Source organism: Micromys minutus, assembly GCF_963924665.1.
Source record: "Micromys minutus genome assembly, chromosome: 26".
Classification (NCBI taxonomy): Eukaryota; Metazoa; Chordata; class Mammalia; order Rodentia; family Muridae; genus Micromys; species Micromys minutus.
Window position 1 is genome coordinate 3,548,176 of NC_137961.1, and position 24,896 is coordinate 3,573,071.

The window sequence follows — 24,896 nt, forward strand, 5'->3', positions numbered from 1 at the left end:
ATGCAGGGCCTTCGCCTTCTGTTCCCTTCCTTCACATCTAAGTCTCTGGCCTTAGTAACACCCATTTTCTCCTCTACTTTTCTGCACTTCTCTGGTTCCTGCTTCTAGTCTTATTCTTTCTTTTTTCCCCTCTTCCTCCTCCTCTTCTTCCTCTCTGATCTTACTGTATTCAGGGCCCCGACTTTAGCCTTCGCCTCCTCTCAGTTTGGAATCTGTCCAATTCGCTAGTCCTCTCTCGTGCCGTCTTCGCGACTAATAACTGCTACTCTACACGCTTAGTCTAAACCTCCTGAACATCTTATATGCAGTAGCTAATGGGGCGTGCGCCCCTGGAAGGTCTAGTGGGATTTCAAACTTAGTCGTCGTAAAATGAGACGAAGCAGTGCGTTTCTCCTCTCCTGTTTTGATTAGACTCCGTTCATCACTCAAGTGTGAGATCCGGGGTCCCCCCGCCCCGCCCTCTGCATCCGCCTAACTGGGCTGGCCACTTCCGCCTTCTCAACTTGTTTCCCACCTCCCACCCCATCACATGACATTATCCCCACCTAGCTTGTCTGTGCTCACTACAGTCTACCACCATTGACAAAGCTATCTCTGGTAAGAAAGGCAGAACGTCGTGGCCCCTCGGGACTGACAACACACAAGTCACGAAACCCCTGTGTCCTGTTCTCTGTCACTCTTGCAGTTCGGACCGCTGCCCCATGTCTCCGGTTTCTCAGCTATGAGCAAACGGACTGACTTCAGTGCCACACCTCGGTGCCGTGGCAAGCGCCCTTCCTGCTCAGGGCAGGAAGGTTAACGTGTGTCAAGTTCTGCAGTAGCACGCTGTATAGAAAGCACTGTCTAGAATCCTTTTTACGTGGATCCTTGGGGAGGGGGAGGACAAGAAAGTTTCCCTAACATCAGGGATCTTGCTCCACTTTGGTCCCCAGAAACTACTGTGGTAGAAAAGACGTGTGTAGTGACTAGGGTAGAAACCAATAGAAGTACTTTACATGAAGTGGCCTCGCTATCCAAGTTGGTGAGTCTTTAAGACACTTGCACCCTTGGGGCTTCAGTGCGGGTCGTCTTCCCACTGTACAGATGAAGGACAGCCCGGTGGCTGGTTGCCTGAGGGCTGGGCTGGGTGGCTGCCCGCGCGCCTGCGCCCTCTGCTGCTCCGGTCCCGGCGCGTCTCCGTGTGCTTGTGTCTGGGGAGAGGAGGCTTGGGTGACAGGCCAGAGGTTGGGGGAAGAGTCAGCCAGCCCGACTCGCAGTCTCGCTCTCTGAACCCTCGGCGGCGGGACCGAGACCGCCACCCCCGCCCCCCCCGCCCCCCGGCGCCTGGCCCCGCTTCCCGCACCGCGGCGTCCTGCGGCGACCGCTCCTCTCCCAGCCCGGCAGATCGGCCGTCACCCTCGCTAGTGAGTTGCGAAAGCTTGTGCTACCAGCAGAGGGGCGAGCTGTCCCGGGCGGTTCAGTCCTCCCACGGGCTGCGTGTGTGCGTGTGTGTGTGTGCGTGAGTGTGTGTGAGGGCGTGTGCACGCAGGGGGTGTCCCTGGGATTCCGCGTTGGTTCCGAGTCTGCGCCGCGATGCGGCTGCTTCCCCAGCCAGGGGCTCCGACGCCGGGATTCCCCAGCTCGGCGCGCAGCCACGGGTGGAGTTCCCCGGGAAGGCTCAGGGGTGAGCGGGCGGAGCCCAAGACCCGGGATCTGCGAGCGAGTCCGGTCCGGAACAATCCCGGGAGATGCGGTGGCCGCCACCCCTCGGTCAGTTCCTCGGCCTCTCTCATCCTTTTTCTTTTCGAAGCAGCATCACAAAAGCTCAGAAGGAAACCCGACGCAGCGGAACCCCAAAGCTTGCCATCTGATGCACTTCGCCGCGGGAGCGGGAGGGGTGTATGGCTCCCCAAGATTAGGGGTGGGGTTTACAGCGGGGGGGGGGGCGCACCTGTGCTAGCGCTCGCTGAATTCAAACCAAGTGCTGGATCGCACAAGCAGTTCCAACGTGAACTCGTGGTGTGTGTGTGTGTGTGTGTGTGTGTGTGTGTGTGTGTGTGTGTGTGTGTACTTCAGGCCTTCGCACACCCCAGGCTCTCGGGGTGTGCTTGCCACACAGCACACCTCCGGGCCGAGCTGCTACGGTGGGCTCCCCGCGCACGTTGTACCAGCTTTCCGGCGTCCCTTTGTTTGCTTGTGGCTTCACCCAACCCTTTGCAAAGCAAATTGAATTTCGGTTTCGCTCAACCTTGCGCTCTGGGACTTAACGTGGGCCACAACCTCGAATGCCCTCGTTACTTGTAATTGAATATAGTTCTTTCCGGCAAGGGGCTATTTTTAGTGTAGAGAATAACCACGCAAGCATGTTGACCGCCCCCCCACCCCCGCGCGCTGCCTTTGGCTTTGGATAAGTAGGTGTTTGATGGAGCAGACGCATCCACATCCCGTCGCGCACACGTGCCAGCGTACAAGTGTGCACACACATGTCTACGCTGTAGTTTTCTTTCTACCGCTTTACAAAAATGTATTTTAAAATTTGAGACCAGGAATGTATTGTGTGCTTGTAAAAGGGAAAAAAAAAACTTTCCTTTGTTCTTCTGGGAATCTTCTATTTTGAGTCAAGGAGTAGGAGTACCAAAAGGTTGCAATTAGTTCACACGAATAAAAGACACTGCCTTCTGAGTCAGAGCTGCCAGGTTGATAATTATTAACATATAAAAGCAAACGCACAGTTTAAGGCAAAAGGGGCGGGGCGGGGGCAGGTCCGCCGCAGACAATGAGCGAGACTCTCGGCGGACCGCCGCTGCTCATTGTTCCGGGACTTGAGGCTGCAGTCTCTGCGGGTTCCTTCAGCAAGGTTCAGCTCCTGGGTAGCACCTCAGTCCCTCTGGGGACCAGGGGGTTACTTAGCACTCTAGCCCCGGGACACCGGGATGCCAGCCCCAACTGCAGGCATTCTTCTCTGACGATCCATTCTCTGCTTTACAGGTCGGCAGCCTCGCGGTGGGCACCGCACACCCCCGGGACCGTAAGGTGGGATGTTGGTCGGACAGTTGCGCTAAGTGACCCCTGCACTGCTTCTGGACACCGTGTGAGAGGCGGCGGCGGAGGGGATGAGCGCCGGACGCGCAAAGCGCCTACCTCGAGCTACCATCCCCAGGAGGTGGACACCAAGCGCGGACCTATACCTCCCTCGGTACAAGGTGGCGAAAGCTTTCTGTTGCGCCTCGACTCAGGACGCTCTGGGCACCTCCCTGCTGTTGAGATGGTCTGCTTCCAGGCTCTGCCATCCCCAGTCCGGGTCTCAAGAGGGGACGATTGAGTGGGCCCGGCATTAGCCCCTCGTGCAGGTGGATGAAAAGTGCGGGAGGCCTTGTATGGGATCAGCGACCACATTTTAAGAGCCATGGACGAAGGGGCTGTGCAGTCCCGAGCCCCAGAGCAGCTAGAGGCACCTTGCTCGGTGGGAGCTGTCCAAGAGAAGTGCGAGTCAGAGTCCTTCAGGTCCAAGAGTTTACCGGTCCTGCACAGCTCCTCCTGCCGGCAGAACCTCGGTGCTGGGAATGCGGATGGGAAACTGGCCTTGGACTGCCCTGAAGCTTCAGGTCCCCAGGAGACGCATCTAGGACGGAACTTGATAGTCCCGAGCTCTTCTGCTCCATCCCCTTCGGCAGGTACTACAACGGAGCTCATGGACTGTAACCACAGGATGGACCCCAGCAAAACTGTGTCGGTATCTTCCACTTTGGCCACACTCCAAGAGAGAAGGTGTCTTTACGTGGTCCTTACGGATTCTCGCTGCTTCCTGGTGTGCATGTGTTTTCTGACTTTCATCCAGGCGTTAATGGTCTCTGGGTACCTGAGCAGTGTCATCACCACCATCGAAAGGCGCTATAGCCTGAAGAGTTCTGAGTCCGGGCTGCTGGTCAGCTGCTTTGACATAGGGAACCTGGTGGTGGTGGTGTTTGTCAGTTACTTTGGTGGCCGTGGGCGAAGGCCCCTGTGGCTGGCGGTGGGTGGACTTCTTATCGCCATTGGGGCTGCGCTCTTCTCTTTACCTCATTTCATCTCGCCTCCCTATCAAATCCAAGAGCTGAACGCTTCGGCCTCCAACGATGGCCTTTGTCAGAACGGCAACTCCACGGCCATCTTGGAGCCTCCTCCCTGTCCCAAGGACTCGGGAGGAAATAGTCACTGGATCTACGTGGCTTTATTCGTTTGTGCGCAGGTCCTCATCGGAATGGGTTCCACACCGATTTACACCCTGGGACCAACCTATTTGGATGACAACGTCAAGAAAGACAATGCATCCTTGTACCTAGGTAAGGCTTGCTGTTCTCAGGCATGGAGTTGGCTCACAGTGACACTTTTTTTCTTCCCTAAATACGATCTTTTATATTTTCAGGTATATGAAGCATTCTGGCTCACTCCTTTCTGAGTTCCGTTTTTGGTGTGGCATGTTTTCAGTTTGGGATGAAGAGTTTGTTGAACTAATCTTCAGATAAATTTCAGTTATCTTTCCCGCCCAATACAAAGGCTGAACAACAGGATAGGACAGGGCTTTTCCCTCTTGCTGTCCATGTCTGGGAAATCTCTATTTGTCAAGTTTATCTCCTAAGCTTTCCTCCCTAGAAAGGACCAGAAAAGAGGGAACGCTCACTAGCAGTTTTGAGTCATGAATTTTTATTGCTACCCCCGTTTCTCATCTCCAAAAGCAGATGATGGGGTAGCCAGACCACATATGCTGGGTCGCTTTCATAACTGTATTCAGAACATGTCTGCATTACCCAGCACCAACAAAGCCGAAGAAACAGCAGATGAGCCAGTTATGTCTGCCCACGATGAAGGCTGTTCTCACTGGGCTTGGAAGACCTTACTGACTGGAGTTTGTGAGAGCTCATTACTGTCTTGTGAAGAGTACAGGCTCTGGGGTTTCGTTCTTTGACTTTCATTTAAGAGCATCTGCAGACAGAGGTGTCTAGGATAGGTTCAGGGTACCCATGAGGGGACAGGGCTAGCTGACTTCCTGGAAGTGACTTTGGTGATTGTCAGCATCTCTCTGTAGTTGGTAACCGCTCCTTCAAAAAGTTCACCAAAAGATGGTTTTGAACCCCTGGTAAGGTTCAGAGTTTTGCCGGCTAAGTGTTCTGTGTTCTGCTGGAGTCCACACAAACACTTAAAACACATAAAGGCAGTGTGTGTGTGTGTGTGTGTGTGTGTGTGTGAACATCTGTGCATACACCACAGAACAACATTGGGTGTTGTTTATTGGTTCTCTCTCTCTCTCTCTCTCTCTCTCTCTCTCTCTCTCTCTCTCTCCTCTTCCTTAGACTGAGTTCCTGGCTTAGAACTCACTAAGGCTTGTCTAGCAGGCCAGCATAAACGCTTTTATTTTTATTTAGTGACCTTTTAGCGATGTGTAGATTGGTTCCTTGATGTCAGAATGGGGTTTTCCAAGAGAGTGGAGAAGATTGTCAGTGTAGGAGGGCCATACTTAGTCTTCAGTTCACTCACTGCCCTCAGAGACTTTCTAACTTAACTTCATTGTTAAATATACCTACAAGATTCCTCGCCCTCCAATGGATGGAGGAGACTAATTACCCCACCTCCATCTGTAAGTCTTCTAACACTTAATGTGGGAAGCTAAAAGATAGTAAAATAAATGCCAACATACCACTCACTAGACTTAATAATTCCTCATTTATCAGCTGTGTATGGTGTAATTCCAGCAGTTGGTGAGGTAAGATTGCTGTGAGTTTAAGGTCATCTTGGGCTACACAGTCAGTGCTAGGCCAACCAGGGCTACATGGTGAGATACTGTCTCTAACAACAAAACTTCACTTTGTCATGCTCACAAGCATCCCCAGATATGTTCATATTTGATGTGGGGAGCTTACCAGCATCTCCCCAATATATGTGTGCATATTTGACACGGACAGCTAAGCTAAGTGTGTAGGTGACACTAAGACTCACCGTGCCCAGAAACAGGGCATTCTGGGATTGAAGCATAGCTGAGATGTGGAAGACGCCCTGGAATTGCTCTCCAGAACTACCAGGAAGTAGATAAACACACAGGAAACAAGTAACTGCACTTTTCCCCATACTGCCAGAGCCACGCACATGGTAAGAAAGTTAAGAACCATTACCTAATCATCCAATGTCTTTCCAAATTCAAATTTCAGTTGCCAGCCAAATTCTTTTATAATTACCAATGTTAAAATTAGAGAGGTCACTCAAAGGTCACTTATTAATATAATTACATTTGACCACTTACTATTGTAGCATTCATAACACAGAACAGTGCCTCAACCTGTCTGTATCTGTGTGTGTATTCGTGTGTGTGTTCTCGTGTGTGTGTGTGTGTGTGTGTGTGTGTGTGTGTGTGTGTGTGAAATATACCTTTTGACTTTGTTTGAAGTAATTATTATTTGATGAGTGACTTACAATATGATTTTTAAGGAAACCCCACCATAATTATGACTTACATTAAATGAATTTTAGTAATCAAAAATATTTTTTTTTCTTAGAAAGAGGCTCACAGTATAAACTGGGCTGGCCAGGATTCATTAGGCATGTAGTCCTGGCTGGCTTTAAACTTTCAGTCCTGCCTCGACTTCTTGGGTGCTAAAGTAACAGTTACATACAAAAAAAACACACCTGATCATAACCTTTAAAGTGGGCTTTATAGGCCTTTTCTGAACAAATCAGGATCAGGAGACTCTGTTTCCCCAGAATACAAGCGATGCTAACCAGTCAGAATGTAGGAATTCCTTCCTAGTGAGCAATTATGGTAAGACACCTCGTGTTTTCTTTTCATAAAGCTGATGTTCTAGATCATCCATCTCCTTCCTAGTCAGTCTTTCCTGAAAACAGCAACAGCAAACCTAATGCCCTTTAGAAACTGGGGGGCAGAAGCAGGTGTGCAAAGCAACATTAATGCCACCTTATAACATGGGGGATATAACTGTACATCTGCATCTTAGCATTCTGGTGGGTTAAGCTGAAGAAGAAATGAAGACGTAGATTCGAATACAGGGCATCTACTCACATCCCCGACTCACTGTGGAGATATAGCCTTAGTGTTGGCTTTGAGTATGAAGAAAGCTTTGTCAGATTCCGTAATAAGTTGGGTAGGAAATTAACACATGATTTGTCAATATGTCAGAGAGGGGTGTATGTGTGTGCGATACTATGCTGGAAAAAGAAAATTTTTTTTGAACCATAAGGGAAGGAGAAAAAAAATGGCCATCAAATGGGGATAGAAAGAACAAATGCATTTCTAGAGTAAAGAGTCACCTGTGGGGCTGACAAGATGGTTCAGTGGTTAAAGGCCCTTGCTGCCAAGTCTGATGACCTGGGTTTGATTCCTGGGGCTTGTTTTGTGAAGGGGAAGAGTTACTCCTAAAAGTTGTCACCTGACTTCCACACACACGGTGTGTCATATGCTTCCTAGGTGTAGTGAAAGCCTTTTAAAAGCGACTTGTCCACTTGGAGGACATTCATGGTGACTGATGATTGGGGTGGTCTGTCTGTCTGTCTGTCTGTCAAGCAGTGCAGGCACCACTTAGTCATCAGTCCCGACTCACATGTCAGGAAGGACTGGAGTGGGACAGAGCAGGAGGACAGAGGCAATGACTCACATTCTGTCCTGATGCCCGCCCTTGGGGCATTTTCATGAATCCCTTTGCTTCACCCAGCTTCTGTCTTCAATGGGAATGAGGACGGCTTTTCCTCCATGATCTGCAGGCAGAGTGATTTCATGTTATAAGAGTTCTGCGATCTGCTTGGGGGATACTCCATTGTCAAAGTGGGAGAGGAGTAAGCTATGGCTTACCAGAGTATGCGTCTTCTTTAGCCATCAGGAAAAGAAAAGAAGTATTGTGCAAGAAATCAAAGGGAATCACTCCCTCAAAACAGAACCTAGGAAAGTCCTGGTCAGCATTTCAGCAATGCTATTTCCTAACTACATTTTATGAGGCTTCAATGTCTTGACATTAGACGATTCTGTACGTCAACCTTGGATGACTATCTCTCTTTAATGTAAGTGTGCTTATGACTTGTGCAACACAACGCAAGCTCTTTAAGTCTGAGGGGTTTGTGGTGGCCCCATTTCACCACTCGGCCATATATACATATATACATATATATACATACACATACATACATACATATATACACACACACATACATATATATATCCTACTCTCTGAGCTAAGAGCTAAGGACACTCTAATAGTGACAGATTTTAACAGACTTATTCCCCCAGCCCCAGGCAGCTTGCAGCATCCTGGGATCTAGGAAGGAACCAGGCTTCTGGGTGTGTCCTCGCCCCCAAAAGCAAGAATTGATGCCCCTGTGCATCTTGTAGAGCAGCAGGGAAGCAGGGGCAGGAGTCAAGAAGGGAAGCATCAGGGTGGGAGTTTACTTTCCCGGAAGACTTTTGGGTCATTTTGAGATTCTGCCTTAAATTTGTGTGTCCTCTTTACAATGTGTTTATCTTTGTAAGCCATCTAAAATCCTTTCGGAAGCGGGCTTTGTGTGAAGCTCGAGTAAATGGAGAAAAATAATAATCTCCACCCTCAATGACTGTGAGAGAGGATGAATCTTAGGGAATTCCAGGAAGCAAATTCAGGCTCCTGGAGAAAATCCCCTGGAACAGCCTGGGGCAGTCAGGGACAGGGGCGGGGTGGGGGGTAGGTAAGAGCTCCATTGAGGATGTGAAAAAGCTCCTCACAAACCTAGGGTGGCAAATGTGTGTTAGATCACGAGTGTCTTCTGCATGTCTAGCAGGAGCTAGACTTGTCTGCTGTGCTGGTATGCTGGTGTGTTTGTTGGTTTGGGCCTCTAAGGCAAGCTATCAGACCGAGAGACTGAGAAGCAAATGACTTCAGGGTCCCATTGAACAGCAGGAGTTTCTGATCTTAGGGGAGAAGTCAGTGGTTGGGTGCATGCTGATTTTTTTTCATCCTACCTGCTGGTATAAAGAGCATTCTTTTTAGATTCGGCATTTCTTGCTCCTTCAAATTCACAGAGCTTTAAAATCGCTATTTTCACACGTGTATGTTCCTAAATATGTAAATACACAAACACAACCTGCTCAGCTCATATAATGCTGCATGTATGTCAGAGGCAAGGCAAGCACACTTCCTCTCTCCTCACCCGAAGCCTGTTTGCAGTTGCATTTTCCTCTGTGCATGGTGTGAGAAGGTGTGAGAAGCCGGGAGTGCAGCTGCACGTGGGGAACACCAACACACCCACAACTCCTTTCTGCTTCTTTTCTGTCTTTTCCTTCTTTTAATTTTTTTGAGACAAGGTCTCATGTGGCTAAGGCTGGTCTTGAACTCCTGATTTTCCTGCCACACCTCCCAAGTGCTGGATTACAGACATCCTCTGTCTGTCTGGGCCGCTTCTCTCTTCGTTGGTGATCTAGAAACAACAACAGTACACTGTGGCTGTGGGCTGTATTGCATGAAGCTTTGGACAACAAGAAACAGACAGGACAGAGTGATCAGACATAAAGGGAGACATGTTGGCCCCATGCAGAGATTCAAGCCAAGATGTGACATAGGGTTCATCTCATTCCGTCCCAATTTGTAAAAGTTATTATTAAATGGGCAAAGAAACCGAGCTTTCAAAAGGATTAAAATAGTCTTGCTATGAACAGTGTGGTGCTTCCACAACACCACCCAACAGCCCCACTTCTGGTATATATTTAAAACAAAAAAAAATATTGAAAGCAATGTTTTGAAATATTTATACCTGTTGTTTACAGTGGCAGCTTTCACAGTAGCCCAGAGTTGGAAATCAATGTCTACTAGCAAGAGAGAGGCTAAACAAATGCCTTGCGAACAGACAATGAAATATCATTCAACCACAAAAAGGAAGAGAATTCAGACACCTATCATGACACGGATAACCTCAAAGTCTTTATGTTGAGTGAAATTAGTCATTCCCGGGAAGTCCAAGCTGCATGATTCAGTTTTATACACTGCTAATTTCTAGAAACAGAACGACTTGACTGTGGATTATAACCCAGATGACTTTTCAAAAGGCATTATTACTATTTGCATAGAAAAATTTGAAGAGTTCACGTCCTGGGGGGTAGAATCACCCGGGAGTGTGTGAAACCTCTTCACACCTGTTGGTTAGTGGATGTCCCAAGTTCAACTCTGAGGATTGTTTGTTTGTTTTTGTTTTTTTGAAGTGTGTGTAGAAATTTTGCATTCCTTCTGGGCATAATTTTAAAAAGAGGAGGAGGGAGAGAAAGAAGGAGAAAAGGAGGAGAAGGAAGAAGAAAAAGGAGGAAGAGAACAAGTGGATTGTAGACTAGGCAGCTTAGGGAAGCACCCAGGGAGAGAGTGTGAGCGATAACATGAAGACCTGGAGTTGTTCCGATGGGACTATCTGGGACCGTGAGACTGATGTCAGTAGGTGCTGCTGAGTCCCTTGCTCCTGCAGTCGTAGCTTGTGCTGGGACCATGGGTTTTCAATGTCTCATTGCCAGGAAAAACAAGAATCAGGTAGGGGACTGCTCAGTCAAAAGTATGGGGGTTGCGCAGCTGCCGGATACAGCGATTTTGTAATTATCAGGAATGACCAGTTCTGAAGCTCTTTTCCCTCAGAAAACTACAAGGGTTTTAGCTCATTCCAAACCAGGGCTTCTTAATCTAGGTGACTTCACCCATCTTCTAGATACATGTGACAATGTTGGGAGTCACTTTTGATTGTCAAAACATGGAGGAGGCCCATTGGCATTTAGTGATGTTTAGGCCACAGACAGATGCTGATAAATAGGCTACAATGCCCTCAAAGGACTCACTTCAATGAATTAGCCAGCAGAGAACTGCCAATAGTGGTACTTTTTTTCTTTTTGTATTTTAATTGTATTTGATAATGTCTCAGTTTAATCCACAATCCTTTCTGACATATACCCATAACATTTGAGGTCTTTTTTCTGAAAATACACTAAAATTACTTATGCCTGCCTGTCACTTTGTAAAATGTTGATAGAGAACACTTACAAACTCACACTGCTATTTAAACACACTTTTTTTTTCTTAAAAAGAAGCAAAATGGCTCAAATAGGAACAAAGCTCAAAAAAACTACACAAAAACCAAGTAAGATTAAAGTTGCTATTTTTACCAATCTGTAGTTCCCATCCTTTATTATTATGATTTCTTTTTCAGACAGGATGACCTGCAGAAGTTCCAGGCCCAATGTCACATCCAGCTTCTCCCCTCTCAAATACTTCATACCCTCAGTGTGTCTGTGTCTAAACTCTTCCAGTGTTAAATGAAAGGCTGCCATGGGTGGACATATCGTCACAATAAGAGTCTAGAATAGAGAGGTGCACCACTGGGCGCTGGCCCTGCACACCCTCCAGCTAGACCAGGCTACCCAGGTTCGCTGGGCTCAGCGGTTGACCCTGCAGGTCATTCTTACTCTATTGGGTTTTCTTCTGTTCCACATTTGCTTGCTCTACTCTTTTGTAGTGATGGCAAGGTCAGAGGTGTCATCCTTCTGAACACAGGCCTAATTTCCACTAAAGACCTACAGTAAGTCAGCTGAAAAGAGGTGGGATGTGGGGCTGCCACCACCCTTGGGCATAGCAGCGGTGAGTAAGTAGTTGCTCAATGGTGGTGGGTAGGACCAGCTAGTGAGTCGTCCAGGAAGGCGGTGCAGCACCTAAGGCATTGCTGGACACCACCTTGACGTCAGAGTCACTGCCATAATAAGATCTTCAATAAGGAGCTGTTTCTGTCGATCATGGCTCCCAAGTAGCTCGATTTTAGCTTTGCAGTTTTTGCATCTTCTCTGGCTGTTTTGTCTATGTTTACAATGTTGTCTTCTGCCCCCGAGATTCTCTCTTCCATCTCTTGTAGTCTATTGGAAATGCTTGCTTCTGTGACTCCTGATTTCTTTTTTAGGTGTTCTACCTCTAGGGTTATCTCTTTTAGTGTTTTCTTTATTGTGTCAATTTCCGTTTTAAATTCCCTCTTCCATTCCTTCATCTCTTTGGTTCTGTTTTCTTCTAGTTCTTTGAGTTCTTTGAGTGTTTTTCTTGTTTTCTCTTTAAAAGCTTCTGAATCTTTTTGCTTTTCCTCCTGTTCTTGTTTAAGTATCTCTATCAGCATCTTAAGGTATGATTTCAGGTCTGCGTCTTCTTTTTCCGGAGTGTTTGGCATTCCAATGTTTGCTGTGATGGGAGAGCTGGGTTCTGGTGTTGCCAGGTTGTCTTGGTTTCCTTGGGATATACTCTTTCGCTTTCCTCTTGCCATCTTGTTGTCAGTGATATGTTCTTGCCTTTCCCTTGTATCTGGTCTGTGTCCCTGGATCTCCACTGGTCCAGGTGGCAGATGGGCCGCGCCCTGTTCTGCGCCCTGAAATCGCCGTCGGGTGGAAACAGAAGTTCCAAAGTTGTGTTCCTGGTCCCTGGATCAGGCAGGGTGGGGGTGCGCTTTCCGTGCGGACTCCGCAGAGATCCCTCTGCTCCCTGGCTGCCCAGATCTCCTACTCACCAGTCTTTAAACCTTTAGGGACTGCTGGTAGGGGGGCAGGTGGGCCGGGCCCTGTTCTGCGCCCTGAAGTCCAGCTTTGCAGTTTTTAACTTGACTACTTTTTCTATTCAAATCCCTCAGATTGCTTTCATCCATACATAGTATATAATCGAATGTGGCGAAGTCTTCTCTTGTGATCTGCCGTGCAATGTGACACATGCGGATGCCGTGTTTTCTCATGCAGCTCTGCCCTCGATAGTCAGGGGGTTCCCACATCATAGGTGGATGTAGCCGCACTGTCTCTCCTCCAGTTATCCGAAACCTTTTCATCAGTGACCAGTTTCCTGAACACTGCTTCTGCAGTGGGTGACCGGAAAATGTTACGAACACACCAATAGCCCCGACTTGGACACACCCTCTGCCATGTTTCGGTTCAGACCCTGGCACCGATATATATATATATATATATATATATATATATATATATATATATATATATATATATATATATATATATATATATATATATATATATATTTAAACCTTTCAGGTTATCTATGGTTTCCTGGGGTCCTCAGACCTCTGTGTCACAGTCATTAAAAAAAAAAAAAAAGGTCACAGGCTCAAAAATGGACGAACTTGCGTGTGGAAAACACACCAAGAAGAGGAAGCACGTAAACAGGAGGATGCTCTAGCAAGGGAGGAAGGAAGCAGAAACCGCTTGCTTTCTTCTCTGCTACTTGTAGGTCTACACTGTGCTATGCTGAGAGGATGTGCAATAGGGGGTCATTTTAGATGCTAATTGGGTTATTATTTTATTTATTCTTTGAGAATTTCATACATTTTTCTCTATCACATCCTTTCCCACCTACCTGCTCCTCCCAGACTTTCCTCTCCTCCCTCCCTACTCAACTTCGTGGTCCTTTTTTCTCTCTTAAAGCAAAACAGAGAGGAAAGAAAAACTCATCTAGGAACTCTGGGTTGTATTTGGTAGCACATTATGTTATTGGGGGTATGCCCCCCCCCACTATATGGTGACTCTGTTTAAGTTCATTTTACAGATGTATGTGTTTTAGGACACTCCTGTAATAGCTGATTTCCATATGGCTGTTTTAGAAGAACTTTAGCATTAGTCCGCCCCCCCCCATATTTCTCCCTCCACCCTATCCCCCACCTCTAGCCCCTACAAATCTTCTATTCTAGCTCCCTCTTTATTTCTTTATAACACCATACTCTCTTTTCCCTCTCTCGGGAGATCTCCTTCCCCCCATGTACCCCCCTCCCGCCCCTTATTTATACCTGACCTCTGTGGGCATCCTGAAGGAAACACACAAAGCAAAAACACTTCTAAAGGGCTAAGAGCTTTTGCGTAGTTTAGTGTTATTATTACTGCTGCTGCTGCTGCTGCTGTTGTTGCTGTTGTTATAGGCAAGGACTCCCTCACTTTGTACCCCGGGCAGGATCTCTAGAAGAACAGAATGAACTGTTCACTGCCGAGCTGTCTGTCTCCTCAGCCCCTGTAGTGATTATAGTTAATCGATGCAAAAATATTGAGGTTCTCACGATTTCTATGTTGACTTCAGACTTTCTGGACCATATTCTTTGGAGTAGAGAATACTATAACATTGGTGTGTGTGTGTGTGTGTGTGTGTGTGTGCGTACATTTGTGCATGTGTGTGTATGTGTGTGTAACTGTCTAATAAAGACAGAGTGTAAGCATCCCCCAATTCCAAGCTCTCTTTTGGAGGTGGCAACTTCAACTGAAGGAAACACCCAGGCAAGGGATTCTGCAAAATCACAAAGCAACGAATCAGCATCTAAAGAGAGTTCACCCCCTAAATAATTGGCCCTCAGAGGAGATGTGGGATGGATGGATTTAATGAGGGGTCAAAGACGTAAATTTTCTTATAGCGACTGAATGCTTAGATTATGGAAAAACAAAACAAAGCAACAAAACCTCAAACGAGCAACAGAAACAAAATAGCTCTGCTGTAGTCTCCGATGAGGCTGTCTGAGGACGGCTGTTTTCACAGCCGATTCTGGCCCTTACAGGCCACCACTGCGTATGTACCCAGTACATTTTATTTATAAAAGGGCTCTGGATCACAGCTACCCAACTCATAGCCCATTTAATAGTCAAAGAAATCAAGGTTTACCCACGTGTTCAAAATCACCCCCCAAAAAACTATCAAAATCGGGACGTCATGTGAAGCTGCAGGGTCTGTGACCTCTGACCTGAGAGAGGAACCGTGAACCTCAGATGACTAGCTTTTTCAACCTTCGAAGGGGAGGAAGCTAAAATAACCTCGCCGTTACCCCTAAAACTCTCTGGTGCCTTCAAACCAAACCAAACCTAACCAAAACACCAAAAGCTCACGATGATCCGGCCCCCACCCCCACCCCTCGGAACCGGGGACTCTGGTCTTAAAGACCTCGGAGCACTTTTCCAGCCTTGGGGCTTGAGCCGCATCGCAGTTGCCAAGTGACAGCTGTCCTTGGGGACTCAGACATTCCTTTGCCCCCCCCCCCCCAGCTGTGTATCACCTGATGGTAAATTCAGACTATTTCCCCTCTTGGGAGTTGCGAAGCTCTCACCCTGCAAGAACACTAATCCCTGTTACCAAATATAACTTTGAAAGGCAGGTGCAGGTTACTCTGTCTTAAAAGTAAAGAGCATGCTCATGTAATTAACATATGATAGCAGGGTGAAATTAAATAATTGGCGAGGGCTTGAAATAGAACGGGACCGTCCCTGGTATTCTTGGATTGGAGATGGTTTAGCTCTGGTGCGTTGAGGATGGTAGTTGGTTTGGGCCTTATTGGGTATTTTCTTATGTTTTCAAACTTGAATTCTGGTGAAGGTCAGAGATGGGTTAAGATGTCTTTATTTGAGTAAGAAAAGGGAAGGGATTTCAATGAACAAGACTGGGTGGAATGAAGCCCAGATCTTGAACGTCCTGGTTGTTAACCGATTTATAATCAATTTTGTGTATTGACAGAGAAAGAGTCCTGTTCTGGAAGTATCTTTTTATTATCAGTCAAAAGATGTTTGCCTAGAAATATGCTTACACCGCATGTTTAATTTCTCGTGTCCTAATTTGAACTGCATTTTAATGGCTTCCCTTATAATGGAAGAGAACAGAAACGTTTAAACGGATGTAAAAACTTTTAGATCAACATCTGATAAATCACCTGTGGGAAAGTCTAAAGTTTGAAAAACAAAAGAACAACAACAACAAAACCAACTCAAAAGAAAAGGAAGTTTTAGAATAATGGGTCTGAATTATTTTTTCTCTCTGGCATTCTTTTTTTTTTTTTTAATCTTGCAAAACATTCAAAGAGAAATGCATTTTGATTTCTTTTCTTTTTTTAATATTAGGAGTGGAAAAGGGCAGTGGTAAACCACTAGATTCAGAGGCGCCAGGACGCTGATAGCTCGATAGGCCAAGCACTCGCCTTGATGACAATGAACACAGCCTTGCTAAAAACAAACAAACAAACAAACAAACCCCCAAAACTACTAAGCAGCCAGGGCCACTGCCACTGAGGCAGGGACACCTCATTCCTGCTCCGTGTTGGCCAGAAACCTTAGCTTAAGTGGGAATTTAATGAGAACCATGGGAAATAATGCCAAGGTGACTGGTCTGCACGTGCACGCATAAACACACGTGATGACACGCTTTGAGTCACTGGGCGCAGGGTTCTGGGTATGGAATGTTCTTTCCTGGCAGCCTTAGAGATTGCCACAGGGATTCTGGTGGGACACACGCACTCACAAACACACACACAAACACACACACACACAATTCTGTGAGCTCACGGTGCTTTGGGAATGCTTTTTTATTCGGGACGTGACCTTTGTCATTCAGTTCAGTAGCAATGGTCAGCTATGCATTGGTGGCTGGCCTGTGATTTGACAGAAACTCAACAGTACTCAGGTCCATGACCGACCAAATTATGTAACCTTCTGGCATTTTGGTCCCCCCCCCCAGTCGCCTTCCAGTCTAATCTGTGGCTTTGTGAGGTCTGCATGGGGACAGTGCGAAGTACTGTGTGTCACTTCTAAAATTAACCCTGGGATGGGTCGCTGACCCGTGAGGAGTTTGCAGTCTAGTCTGATGATTTCTTTGGCAGCATTAACTGGATGGTTTGAAGGGATGGCCGGCTGGGTGGACACCAGCGAGTCACATGTTAAGATATGTGAATCACTTAAGACAAGGCTAGGCCCAGTAAGCGACTGGACTCAGAGGAAAAAAGTATCAGAGCCGGCAAAACGGCTCAGCAGGAAAGGTGAGAGCGCCAGACCTGAAGACCTGAATTCGATGTCTGGGATCCATACAGAGGAAGGAGAGAAGGAGATCCTGCAAGTTGTGCTCTGATTTCTATATGCGTACCCCATTCTCCTTCCTGGCACATGTATGAAAATGAACGCACTAGTAAACTTTACCGGGAGCTAGGATGTAAAAGCACAACAGCCTTCTGTTTGGGAGGCGGGCAGTGTGGGCTGTGTTGTAGGGAGCAACTGGTTTCTTTGAACTGGGTGCTTACCTCACGGTGCGTGGGTGTTGACTGAGCCAGTTTGGGCTACTGTGTTTTAGACTGACCCTGGGCCAGAAGGGACAGAGGTTTTTGTCCACCAAGGTGTTTTTTTGGACCCTGTCCTTTCTACAAAGTAAAGACAGATTATAACCAGCTTCCTAAGGAGAGATGCTCTTGCTATGGGCTTCTGATAATTATGATGTGAGCTGTTGCCTATAATCAAGTTTAATTGCTAAGGATCCCAGGGAGGCACTCCTGAGTACAAAACTCACCTTGTCTATCACATAGCATTTAAATATCTATGACTGGGTCTCTAGTCAGCTTTTGCGTTTTTTGGGATAGGCCTTTCATCTCCGGTAGTTCAGTGGATCATACATCAACGCATGACCTTTGGCCTAAGTGGGAAGGTGGGACAGAGGCCTGGGGACAGGCCTGAGCCTTCTTGTTTCACTGCCCTTGCACGTGTCTTTGTGTGTAAGCATGTGAGTGTCTGAGGGCTGAGGGATTAGAGGCAGAATAAAACCAGAGATGGAGGTGCATATGTAGCAGAGGACAGCACTGTCTGCCACCAATGGGAGGAGAGGCCTTTGGTCCAGCGAAGGCTCGCTTTCCCAGTGTAGGGGAATGCCAAGACGCTGAGGTGGGAGAGGGGGGTTGGGAGAGGATGTACCTTCATGGAGGCAATGGGAGAGAGACGGGGATAGGAGTGGAGGGAAAGGGGATAACATTTGAAATGTAAATACAGAGAATATCCAATAAAACTAAAACAGGGGTGGAGAAGCCTGTGGAACATTTTCTGGATGCTTCAAACCATCTTTCCCCAGGATCAATTTATAGTTTATGAGTTCCTGTCAAATCCTTTCACGCCTCTTCTGTCTAACATTGAGTTTACCATGTGAGCTCCATTCAGAGTTTGCATGGAACATCAAGGGGCTTTAGGCCAGAATTGATTTCTCCGTTTAAGTCATCTCCTAAGGTGTACCTAAATTGTTGAGAGTGCTATCGGAGATGACGTGTGCGGAGATGACTCCTGGTCGTTCCGATACAGACGCGGCTCCAGAGACATCTTCTGTTTTCTTTCCTGGTACAGAAGCCACCAGCTTCTGGTCTGTCCACATATGACCGCAGCAACACCTTTCAGCTGCCTTCCACTCTGTCTGTCTGTCTGTCTGTCTGTCTTTGATTTTTAAAATTTATCTATTATATATATGAGTACACTGTAGCTGTCTTCAGACACACCAGGAGAGGGCATCCGATCCCATTACAGATGGTTGTGAGCCACCATGTGGTTGCTGGGAATTGAACTCAGGACCTCTGGAAGAGCAGTCAGTGCTCTAACCGCTGAGCCATCCCTCCAGCCCCCACACCATCTTTAGTCTACCCTTCCAACCACAGATTTTCTGCCAACAAGCTCTGCCCTACGCTCATTGCCCAAGGCTTCATGCAGTTCCTGCTCTCAGCAGGGCAACCGTGGATTCCAGAAGACAGTTCCCACAGAGCAAATTAGTGACTTTTCCAGACCGCTGACCTGAGTTTCTATTACTGTCACCTTCAGCTAGGCTAGTCCCACTGTGTGTGACCTCTTCAAGCTCTCTGAAATTCACTGGGTCTGGGACACTGGCGTACCGTTGGCAGGTGTGGATTTCAGACAGGAAAAGCACACGCAGGTGCTTCAGCACAGGCTGCTATGGTCCTCAGTCGGGGTCGCCCTGTGCCAGTGGCTAGTGAACTCACCTGGTCAGGCAGGGCAGGTGCAAATGAGCCTTGTGATCCTGGGTGTGGATATGCTGTGAGTCAGTTCTCCACCACAGTGCTCTGGCTTTGTCCTCAGCGTATAGATGGCTGTTTATCTCCAGGGGCTAAGAAAGAGGAGTCAGGCTCTCTTATCCAGCCGCAAAGATAAAACCCAAACCCAGATACAAGACCATAGTGCATAGTGCATTCCCTCTGCACTGGGTCAGAGGCTGTGATCTCGGCACGTGAAAGACATCATCATCATCATCATCATCATCATCATCATCATGATAATAATAATCAACTTGGATTATACCGACGATACCATAATTACACTGTCATCTTGTAAGCGGCCCCGGGGGAAGCAGAGCTTTTCAACATTCTGACCAGGCTGGTTTTAAATGACTCAGTTGATTCTGTGTCTTTTTCATATTTTTGTTTGGCAAAGTTGTTTACATTTGGCTAGCTTGCACACCATTCTTCAAATTTTAGTTTATATGCAAGATCAGAGCACGGTATCACATGCCCTTGTGTCTCAGGAAACTGAGGCAGGAAGATGTCGGGGGCAAGGCCAGTCTGGGGTATATAGCAAGGTACTGTCTCAGAAAAATGAAAACAACCTGAAATTCTGTAGCAAATGCTGTCATACGCCCTTTGGTGGCAGATGCTTTAGGTTAAAGAATTTAAATGTTCCATTTCTCTTTGGTGCTGATATACTTTCAGACACCTCTAAATGATGAATTGTCAACCCACCTGAATTATTAAAGCGTGCAAGGTGGTTGTGACATGTTCCTTTGAACACTTGATTTTAGAGTGTGCTTGCTCGTTTTTGGATTTCTACACATTTGCCTTGTTTTGAGAGAAACTGATAGACAAAAACGAAAACTTGGCGTACATATTTTCAGATAGACAGGTGGACTTCTTACGAATGTAAGTAAACATAAGCATGTATAACTATGCACGTGGAGTGTGAATTAGGTCCCTTGTTTTGGTATGGATTCCTTTAGCTAAGACAATGCCCAATTACACTTTGTGTATAGCTTCGAGGAGTCTATTCACTAAAGTGTATGTCCAATTCAGGGCTTTATTTCTTGCCAGTCACCAAGTCTGGCAATGACTGGTTCTTTCCCTTTTGAGTTTCCTCCTTTTCTTCATTGTCTGGGATTTAAATTTTCGGGATGTTAGTCCAGCCACAGTGCAGTCTTACTGCTGATTCTGCCGGCTCCTACGGCATCTCTGGTACCTCCTCGGACTGGACGTTATTGGTTGATTATACCCTTTGCTTTAATTTACTCCTACTGATTCAGAGTCTTCTGAGTGCTCAGGTATGAGTCAATCTAAATTACTGTGCCAGAGCACACCCTAGGGGGCCACTGCCAGCTGCTCTCTTAGTTGTCTGCTAATGTAGTTACTCAATAAAAACCCATTTCCCCCTAAAATGGCTAAATACTTTATTGTCAGCATGACCACCCAGTCTTTCGTCTCTAACGTGCTATCCTTTTGTTGGGAATTTTCATTAGGTATTCATTTTAGAGCTCATTAGTTTCTTTAGAAAATTAATTAGGCATGTGGTGGCGGCACAGGCCTTTAATTCCCGCACTTGGGAGGGTAAGACAGGCTGCAGGCCATAGGTGGGTCCCTCAGGTCAAGACTAGACTGGTCTACCGAGGAAGTTCCAGGACAGCAAGAGCAACCGGGAGAAGCCAACCCGGTCTGGAAAAACAAAAGAGAACGAGTTGGCAGTGTGCTATCGGCTCAGCAATGACTGGGTACTTATGTGTAACCTGTGCACGCTGTTTCTGTTTTCTCCACAGAGAGAACAGGCATGTCAAAGGCTCAGTCCATTGAGATCCCATCTCCTCTGCAAACGAAAGTTTAAATCTTACTCTTGTTAAAATCAGAATTGAAATATTTATTTATTTATTTTTGCACTCGAGATTTTATTACCCTCCCAGTCCACCCTCTGACTGTCCCACATCCCACACCTCCTCCCTGCCTCCCTGTCTCCATGAGTATTTCCCCACCCCACCCACCCAGCTAGACCTCTAAACTCTCTGGGACCTCCAGTCTCTTGAGGGTTAGGTGCATCTTTTCTGACTGAACCACAACCCGTTAGTCCTCTGCTCAGCTGCTGTAAGCTGTGTGTGTGAGAGATCCTGGGGGTCCAGGTGAATTGAGACTGCTGGTCCTCTTACAGGTTTGCCCTCCTCCTCAGCTTCCTCCATCCTTTCCCTAATTCAACCACAGGGTCAGCAGCTTCTGTCCATTGGTTGGGTGTAAATATCTGCATCTGACTCTTTCAGCTGCTCCTTGGGTCTTTCAGAGGGCGGACATGATAGGTCCCTTTCTGTGAGCTCTCCATAGCCTCCTCAGTAATGGTGTTAGGGTCTTGCCTGCTTTAGGAATCAGGCTGTCTGGCTTCCTTTCTTAGGTAATTTTTATTGCAGTAAAGAGATGCCACGAGAAGTTTTATAGGAGAAATAGTCTAATGGGGCTTGAGGTTTCACATCAGGACAGGGAAGAGACAGTGGACAGACAGGCAGGCGTGGTGCTGGGATAGTAGTAGCTGAGAGCTCATATCCTTATCTGGAAGGACACACACACACACACACACACACACACACAGAGAGAGAGAGAGAGAGAGAGAGAGAGAGAGAGAGAGAGAGAGAGAGAGAGAGAGAGAGCATAAGGATAATCGGGAATGGAGTAGGCTTTTGAAACCTCAAAGCCCACTCACTCCCCCGTGACACACCTCCTCCAAGGCCACACCTCCCAATCCTTCTCAAACAGTCCCGACATCCAGGCTGGCCTCAAATTCTCTGTGTAGCTGAGTATGACCTTGAGTTTGAGTGTTGGAATTAAGAACATGGACTAACATGCCTCATGTATGTGCACTGGTAAGTCCAATGATTGGTGTATGCCAGGCAAGCATGTTACCGATTTCACAGCATCACCAGCTAGCCATAGGAGGGTTTGTAAACATGTGTGAATCATGATCAATCGACAAATATCCTTTAAAATGTAGACTTTTGCCCTCTGCCCCTGTCAAACGAACTTAGTAGGTGTACACTCCCACTGAAAATCTATTGTGTCATCTGTGATATCTTCCCAGGTGATGGAAACCATCATCCTATAAAACCAAGGCAGGAAAAAAAAAAAACCAAAAACAAAAAACTCCCTTCAAAGGAATGTGTATGGCTTTATCTCTAGTTCTGTGTTCACTTGTCATAGAGGTTCACTTCCCAGCTCCCACATTTCTGACACTCATGATGTGGAGCCCTGGTCTTCAACCCCTGCTATGGACCAGGCTTTAACTCCTTGGCAAGCCTGCTGCATGATGGGAAGCCGCTCTGGACGGTTTGCATGATGGGAAGGCACAGGTGTTGGGATTTGGGACTTGTAACACTGTGCCCATGAGCATTGTGAACAGGTTTGGGAAGCTAAATGCATCTTCAAAGTTGTGTGCGTGCGTGTGTGTGTGTGTGTGTGTGTGTGTGTGTGTGTGTCTGTGTGTGTTGTAAATACATGTGTGTGTGGTTGCATGTACCCACTTGTTGACATGTAGAATCTAGAAGAGGAGGTCCAGAATTTTGCTGTACCCACTGTCTGCCTTGTTTCCTTCAGGCAGTGTTTCTAACTCAACCTAGAGCTAGTTTGTGGGCCAGCACAGCCTACCCATCTACCATTCACAGTGTTGGGGTTATAGGTGTACAGGCTGTCATGCCTGTTGTTTTTCCGTAGGTGCTGGGGATTTGAACTCAGGCCCTCATGCTTGCCTAGAGGATGCTCTTACTCATCTCGCTAGCCTGCATTTTGGAGCGTTAAGTCCAAAGTGGGCTTGTCATTCTGTGAAAGTTTAAGTGTGAAGTTTTTCCCTTGTACTTCATCTTCTTGTTTTAATTTACTTTGCACACATTTAGTAGACCGAGTGATTTAAGATATGATATGAGAACAGCAAAAGTTTTCCTCTTGGGATCTCAGGGTCTAGGCAAACCCAGTGTGAGCCCTGGGGACAGAACTTTATTCTGTCTATTCCTCCTGGGGCCTCCAGGAAGCTGGGAGCAGAGCCTGTGAGCATAGTCTAGCTGTCGGGACTTTGTGAGCACAGTCTAGCTGTCGGGACTTTGTGAGCACAGTCTAGCTGCTGGGACTTTGTGAGCACAGTCTAGCTGTCGTGACTTTGTGAGCACAGTCTAGCTGTCGGGACTTTGTGAGCACAGTCTAGCTGCTGGGACTTTGTGAGCACAGTCTAGCTGTCGTGACTTTGTGAGCACAGTCTAGCTGTCGGGACTTTGTGAGCACAGTCTAGCTGTCGGGACTTTGTGAGCACAGTCTAGCTGCTGGGACTTTGTGAGCACAGTCTAGCTGCTGGGACTTTGTGAGCACAGTCTAGCTGCTGGGACTTTGTGAGCACAGTCTAGCTGTCGGGACTTGCCTGTGAGAGGTGTTTTGTGCTCCCGTGTGTATTTCAGCAAATCTCTCTGGCTTCAAGCTGCACTTTAAAAGGATTGGTCGCTAGCAGTTTAGTAGTGGAAAGGTGCCGCTAGACCCAGACAATTGTTCGAAACTCAGCGAATTCTTCAGGGGACAATGGTCTGTGTATGTATTCTTTCTCCTTTGTCCACGTGAGCTGGGTAATGCGCTGACAAGGACCGTGGGGGAGGGGCAGAGCTCACACTGCCACGTGGGTGTCCAGTCACCAAGCTTAGGATGTGAGGAAGGATTCTGAGCAATGGTTCTTGGTATTCTCGGGCACTCGCAGCCACCTCCTCTCATTTAGGCAAAAGTGGAGGACTTTCACATGGCAGGCAAGCTCTGCACCACTGACCTACATTTCCAGCTACTCAAAGCACCTTTTTGTGCCCAAAGACTGCTGCAAAGGCTGAGCAGAGATTGATTGACAATGTCATACAGGAGAAGCAGTTAACACCTGCTTTTTAAAAAACATATATTTATCATCTATCTATCTATCTATCTATCTATCTATCTATGTATCTATCTATGTATCTATTTATCTATGTATCTATCACCTATCTATGTATCTATCTATCTATGTATCTATCACCTATCTATCTATCTATCAATCTATGTATCTATCACCTACCTATCTATCTATCTATCATCCATCTATGTATCTATCTATCTATCTATCTATCTATCTATGTATCTATCACCTATCTATCTATCTATCTATCATCTATCTATCTATCTATCTATGTATCTATCTATGTATCTATCATCTATCTATCTATCTATCTATCATCTATCTATCTATATCTATCTATCTATCTATCTATCTATCTATCTATCTATCTATCTATCTATCTATCTATGTATCTATCATCTATCATCTATCTATCTATCTATCTATCTATCATCTATCTATGTATCATCTCTCTAGCACCTATCTATCTTTATCTAATTACTTACATGTGCATGTCTGCATGTTTGTGTCTGTGCACACGTGTGTGCATTCATATGGAGATGTCTTAGTTAGGGCTTTATTACATCGAAAAGACACCATGATCAAGGCAACTCTTATAAAGGCTCACATTTAAGGTACTGCCTACGATCTCATAGATTCGGTCCGTTATCGATGCAGCAGGAAGCATGGCGGCATGCAGGCAGACATGGTGCTGGAGAAGGAGCTGAGGGTCTACATCTCGATCCACAAGGATTCCAGAAGGAGACTGTTTTCTGCAGGCAGCCAGAAAGAGGATCTCGTCCACACTGTGCGGAGCTTGAGCACTGAGGTCTCAAAGCTCATCCACACTTCCTTCCACAAGGCCACCCTCCAATGGAGCCACTGCCCATGGCCAAGCATTCAAACCACAGGAGGACAGAAGTCAACCTCAGGCATTATTCTGAAGAGCCATCTACTTTGTTTTTAGAGATAAGTCCTCCCACTGGGTCTATGGATTTGACAAATAAGGCTGGCCAGTGAGTTCCAGAGACCAATATGTCTCCAACTCACAATGCTGAGGTTATTATTACGTGCCACTATGGTTTATTGTTATTATTATTGTTGTTATTTTGTTTGGATGCCGTGGATCAAACAGATCTTCATACCTGTGTGGCACACACTTCACCAACTGAAGTGAGCTCCTAGCCCACTGCCTACATTTATTCTTGGAAGCTATACGTGA

The 24,896-nt window shown here is 46.7% G+C and overlaps 1 protein-coding gene and 1 pseudogene across 4 annotated transcripts in view; one reads left to right on the plus strand and one right to left on the minus strand.

Annotated features, from left to right (window-relative positions):
- The first annotated feature begins 1,210 nt into the window (after positions 1–1,210).
- The window catches only part of SLCO5A1 (solute carrier organic anion transporter family member 5A1), a 110,428-nt gene continuing 86,742 nt past the window's right edge, over positions 1,211–24,896 (plus strand). For 2 of the 3 annotated variants that reach the window (XM_080938638.1, XM_080938640.1), the window contains exons 1-2: positions 1,211–1,403; positions 2,968–4,301. In XM_080938638.1, coding sequence (XP_080794764.1) covers positions 3,386–4,301 — 916 coding nt within the window. In that variant the 5' untranslated portion in view covers positions 1,211–1,403; positions 2,968–3,385. Of the gene's footprint in view, positions 1,404–1,614; positions 1,750–2,967; positions 4,302–24,896 lie in introns of those variants that run through there. The other variant, XM_080938639.1, reaches the window with a different exon arrangement.
- On the minus strand, positions 11,611–12,902 carry LOC308437376 (low molecular weight phosphotyrosine protein phosphatase-like; annotated as a pseudogene). The gene is made up of 2 exons: positions 12,589–12,902; positions 11,611–11,788 (listed from the first exon to the last, which is right to left on the minus strand). The product of its transcript is annotated as a low molecular weight phosphotyrosine protein phosphatase-like (transcript).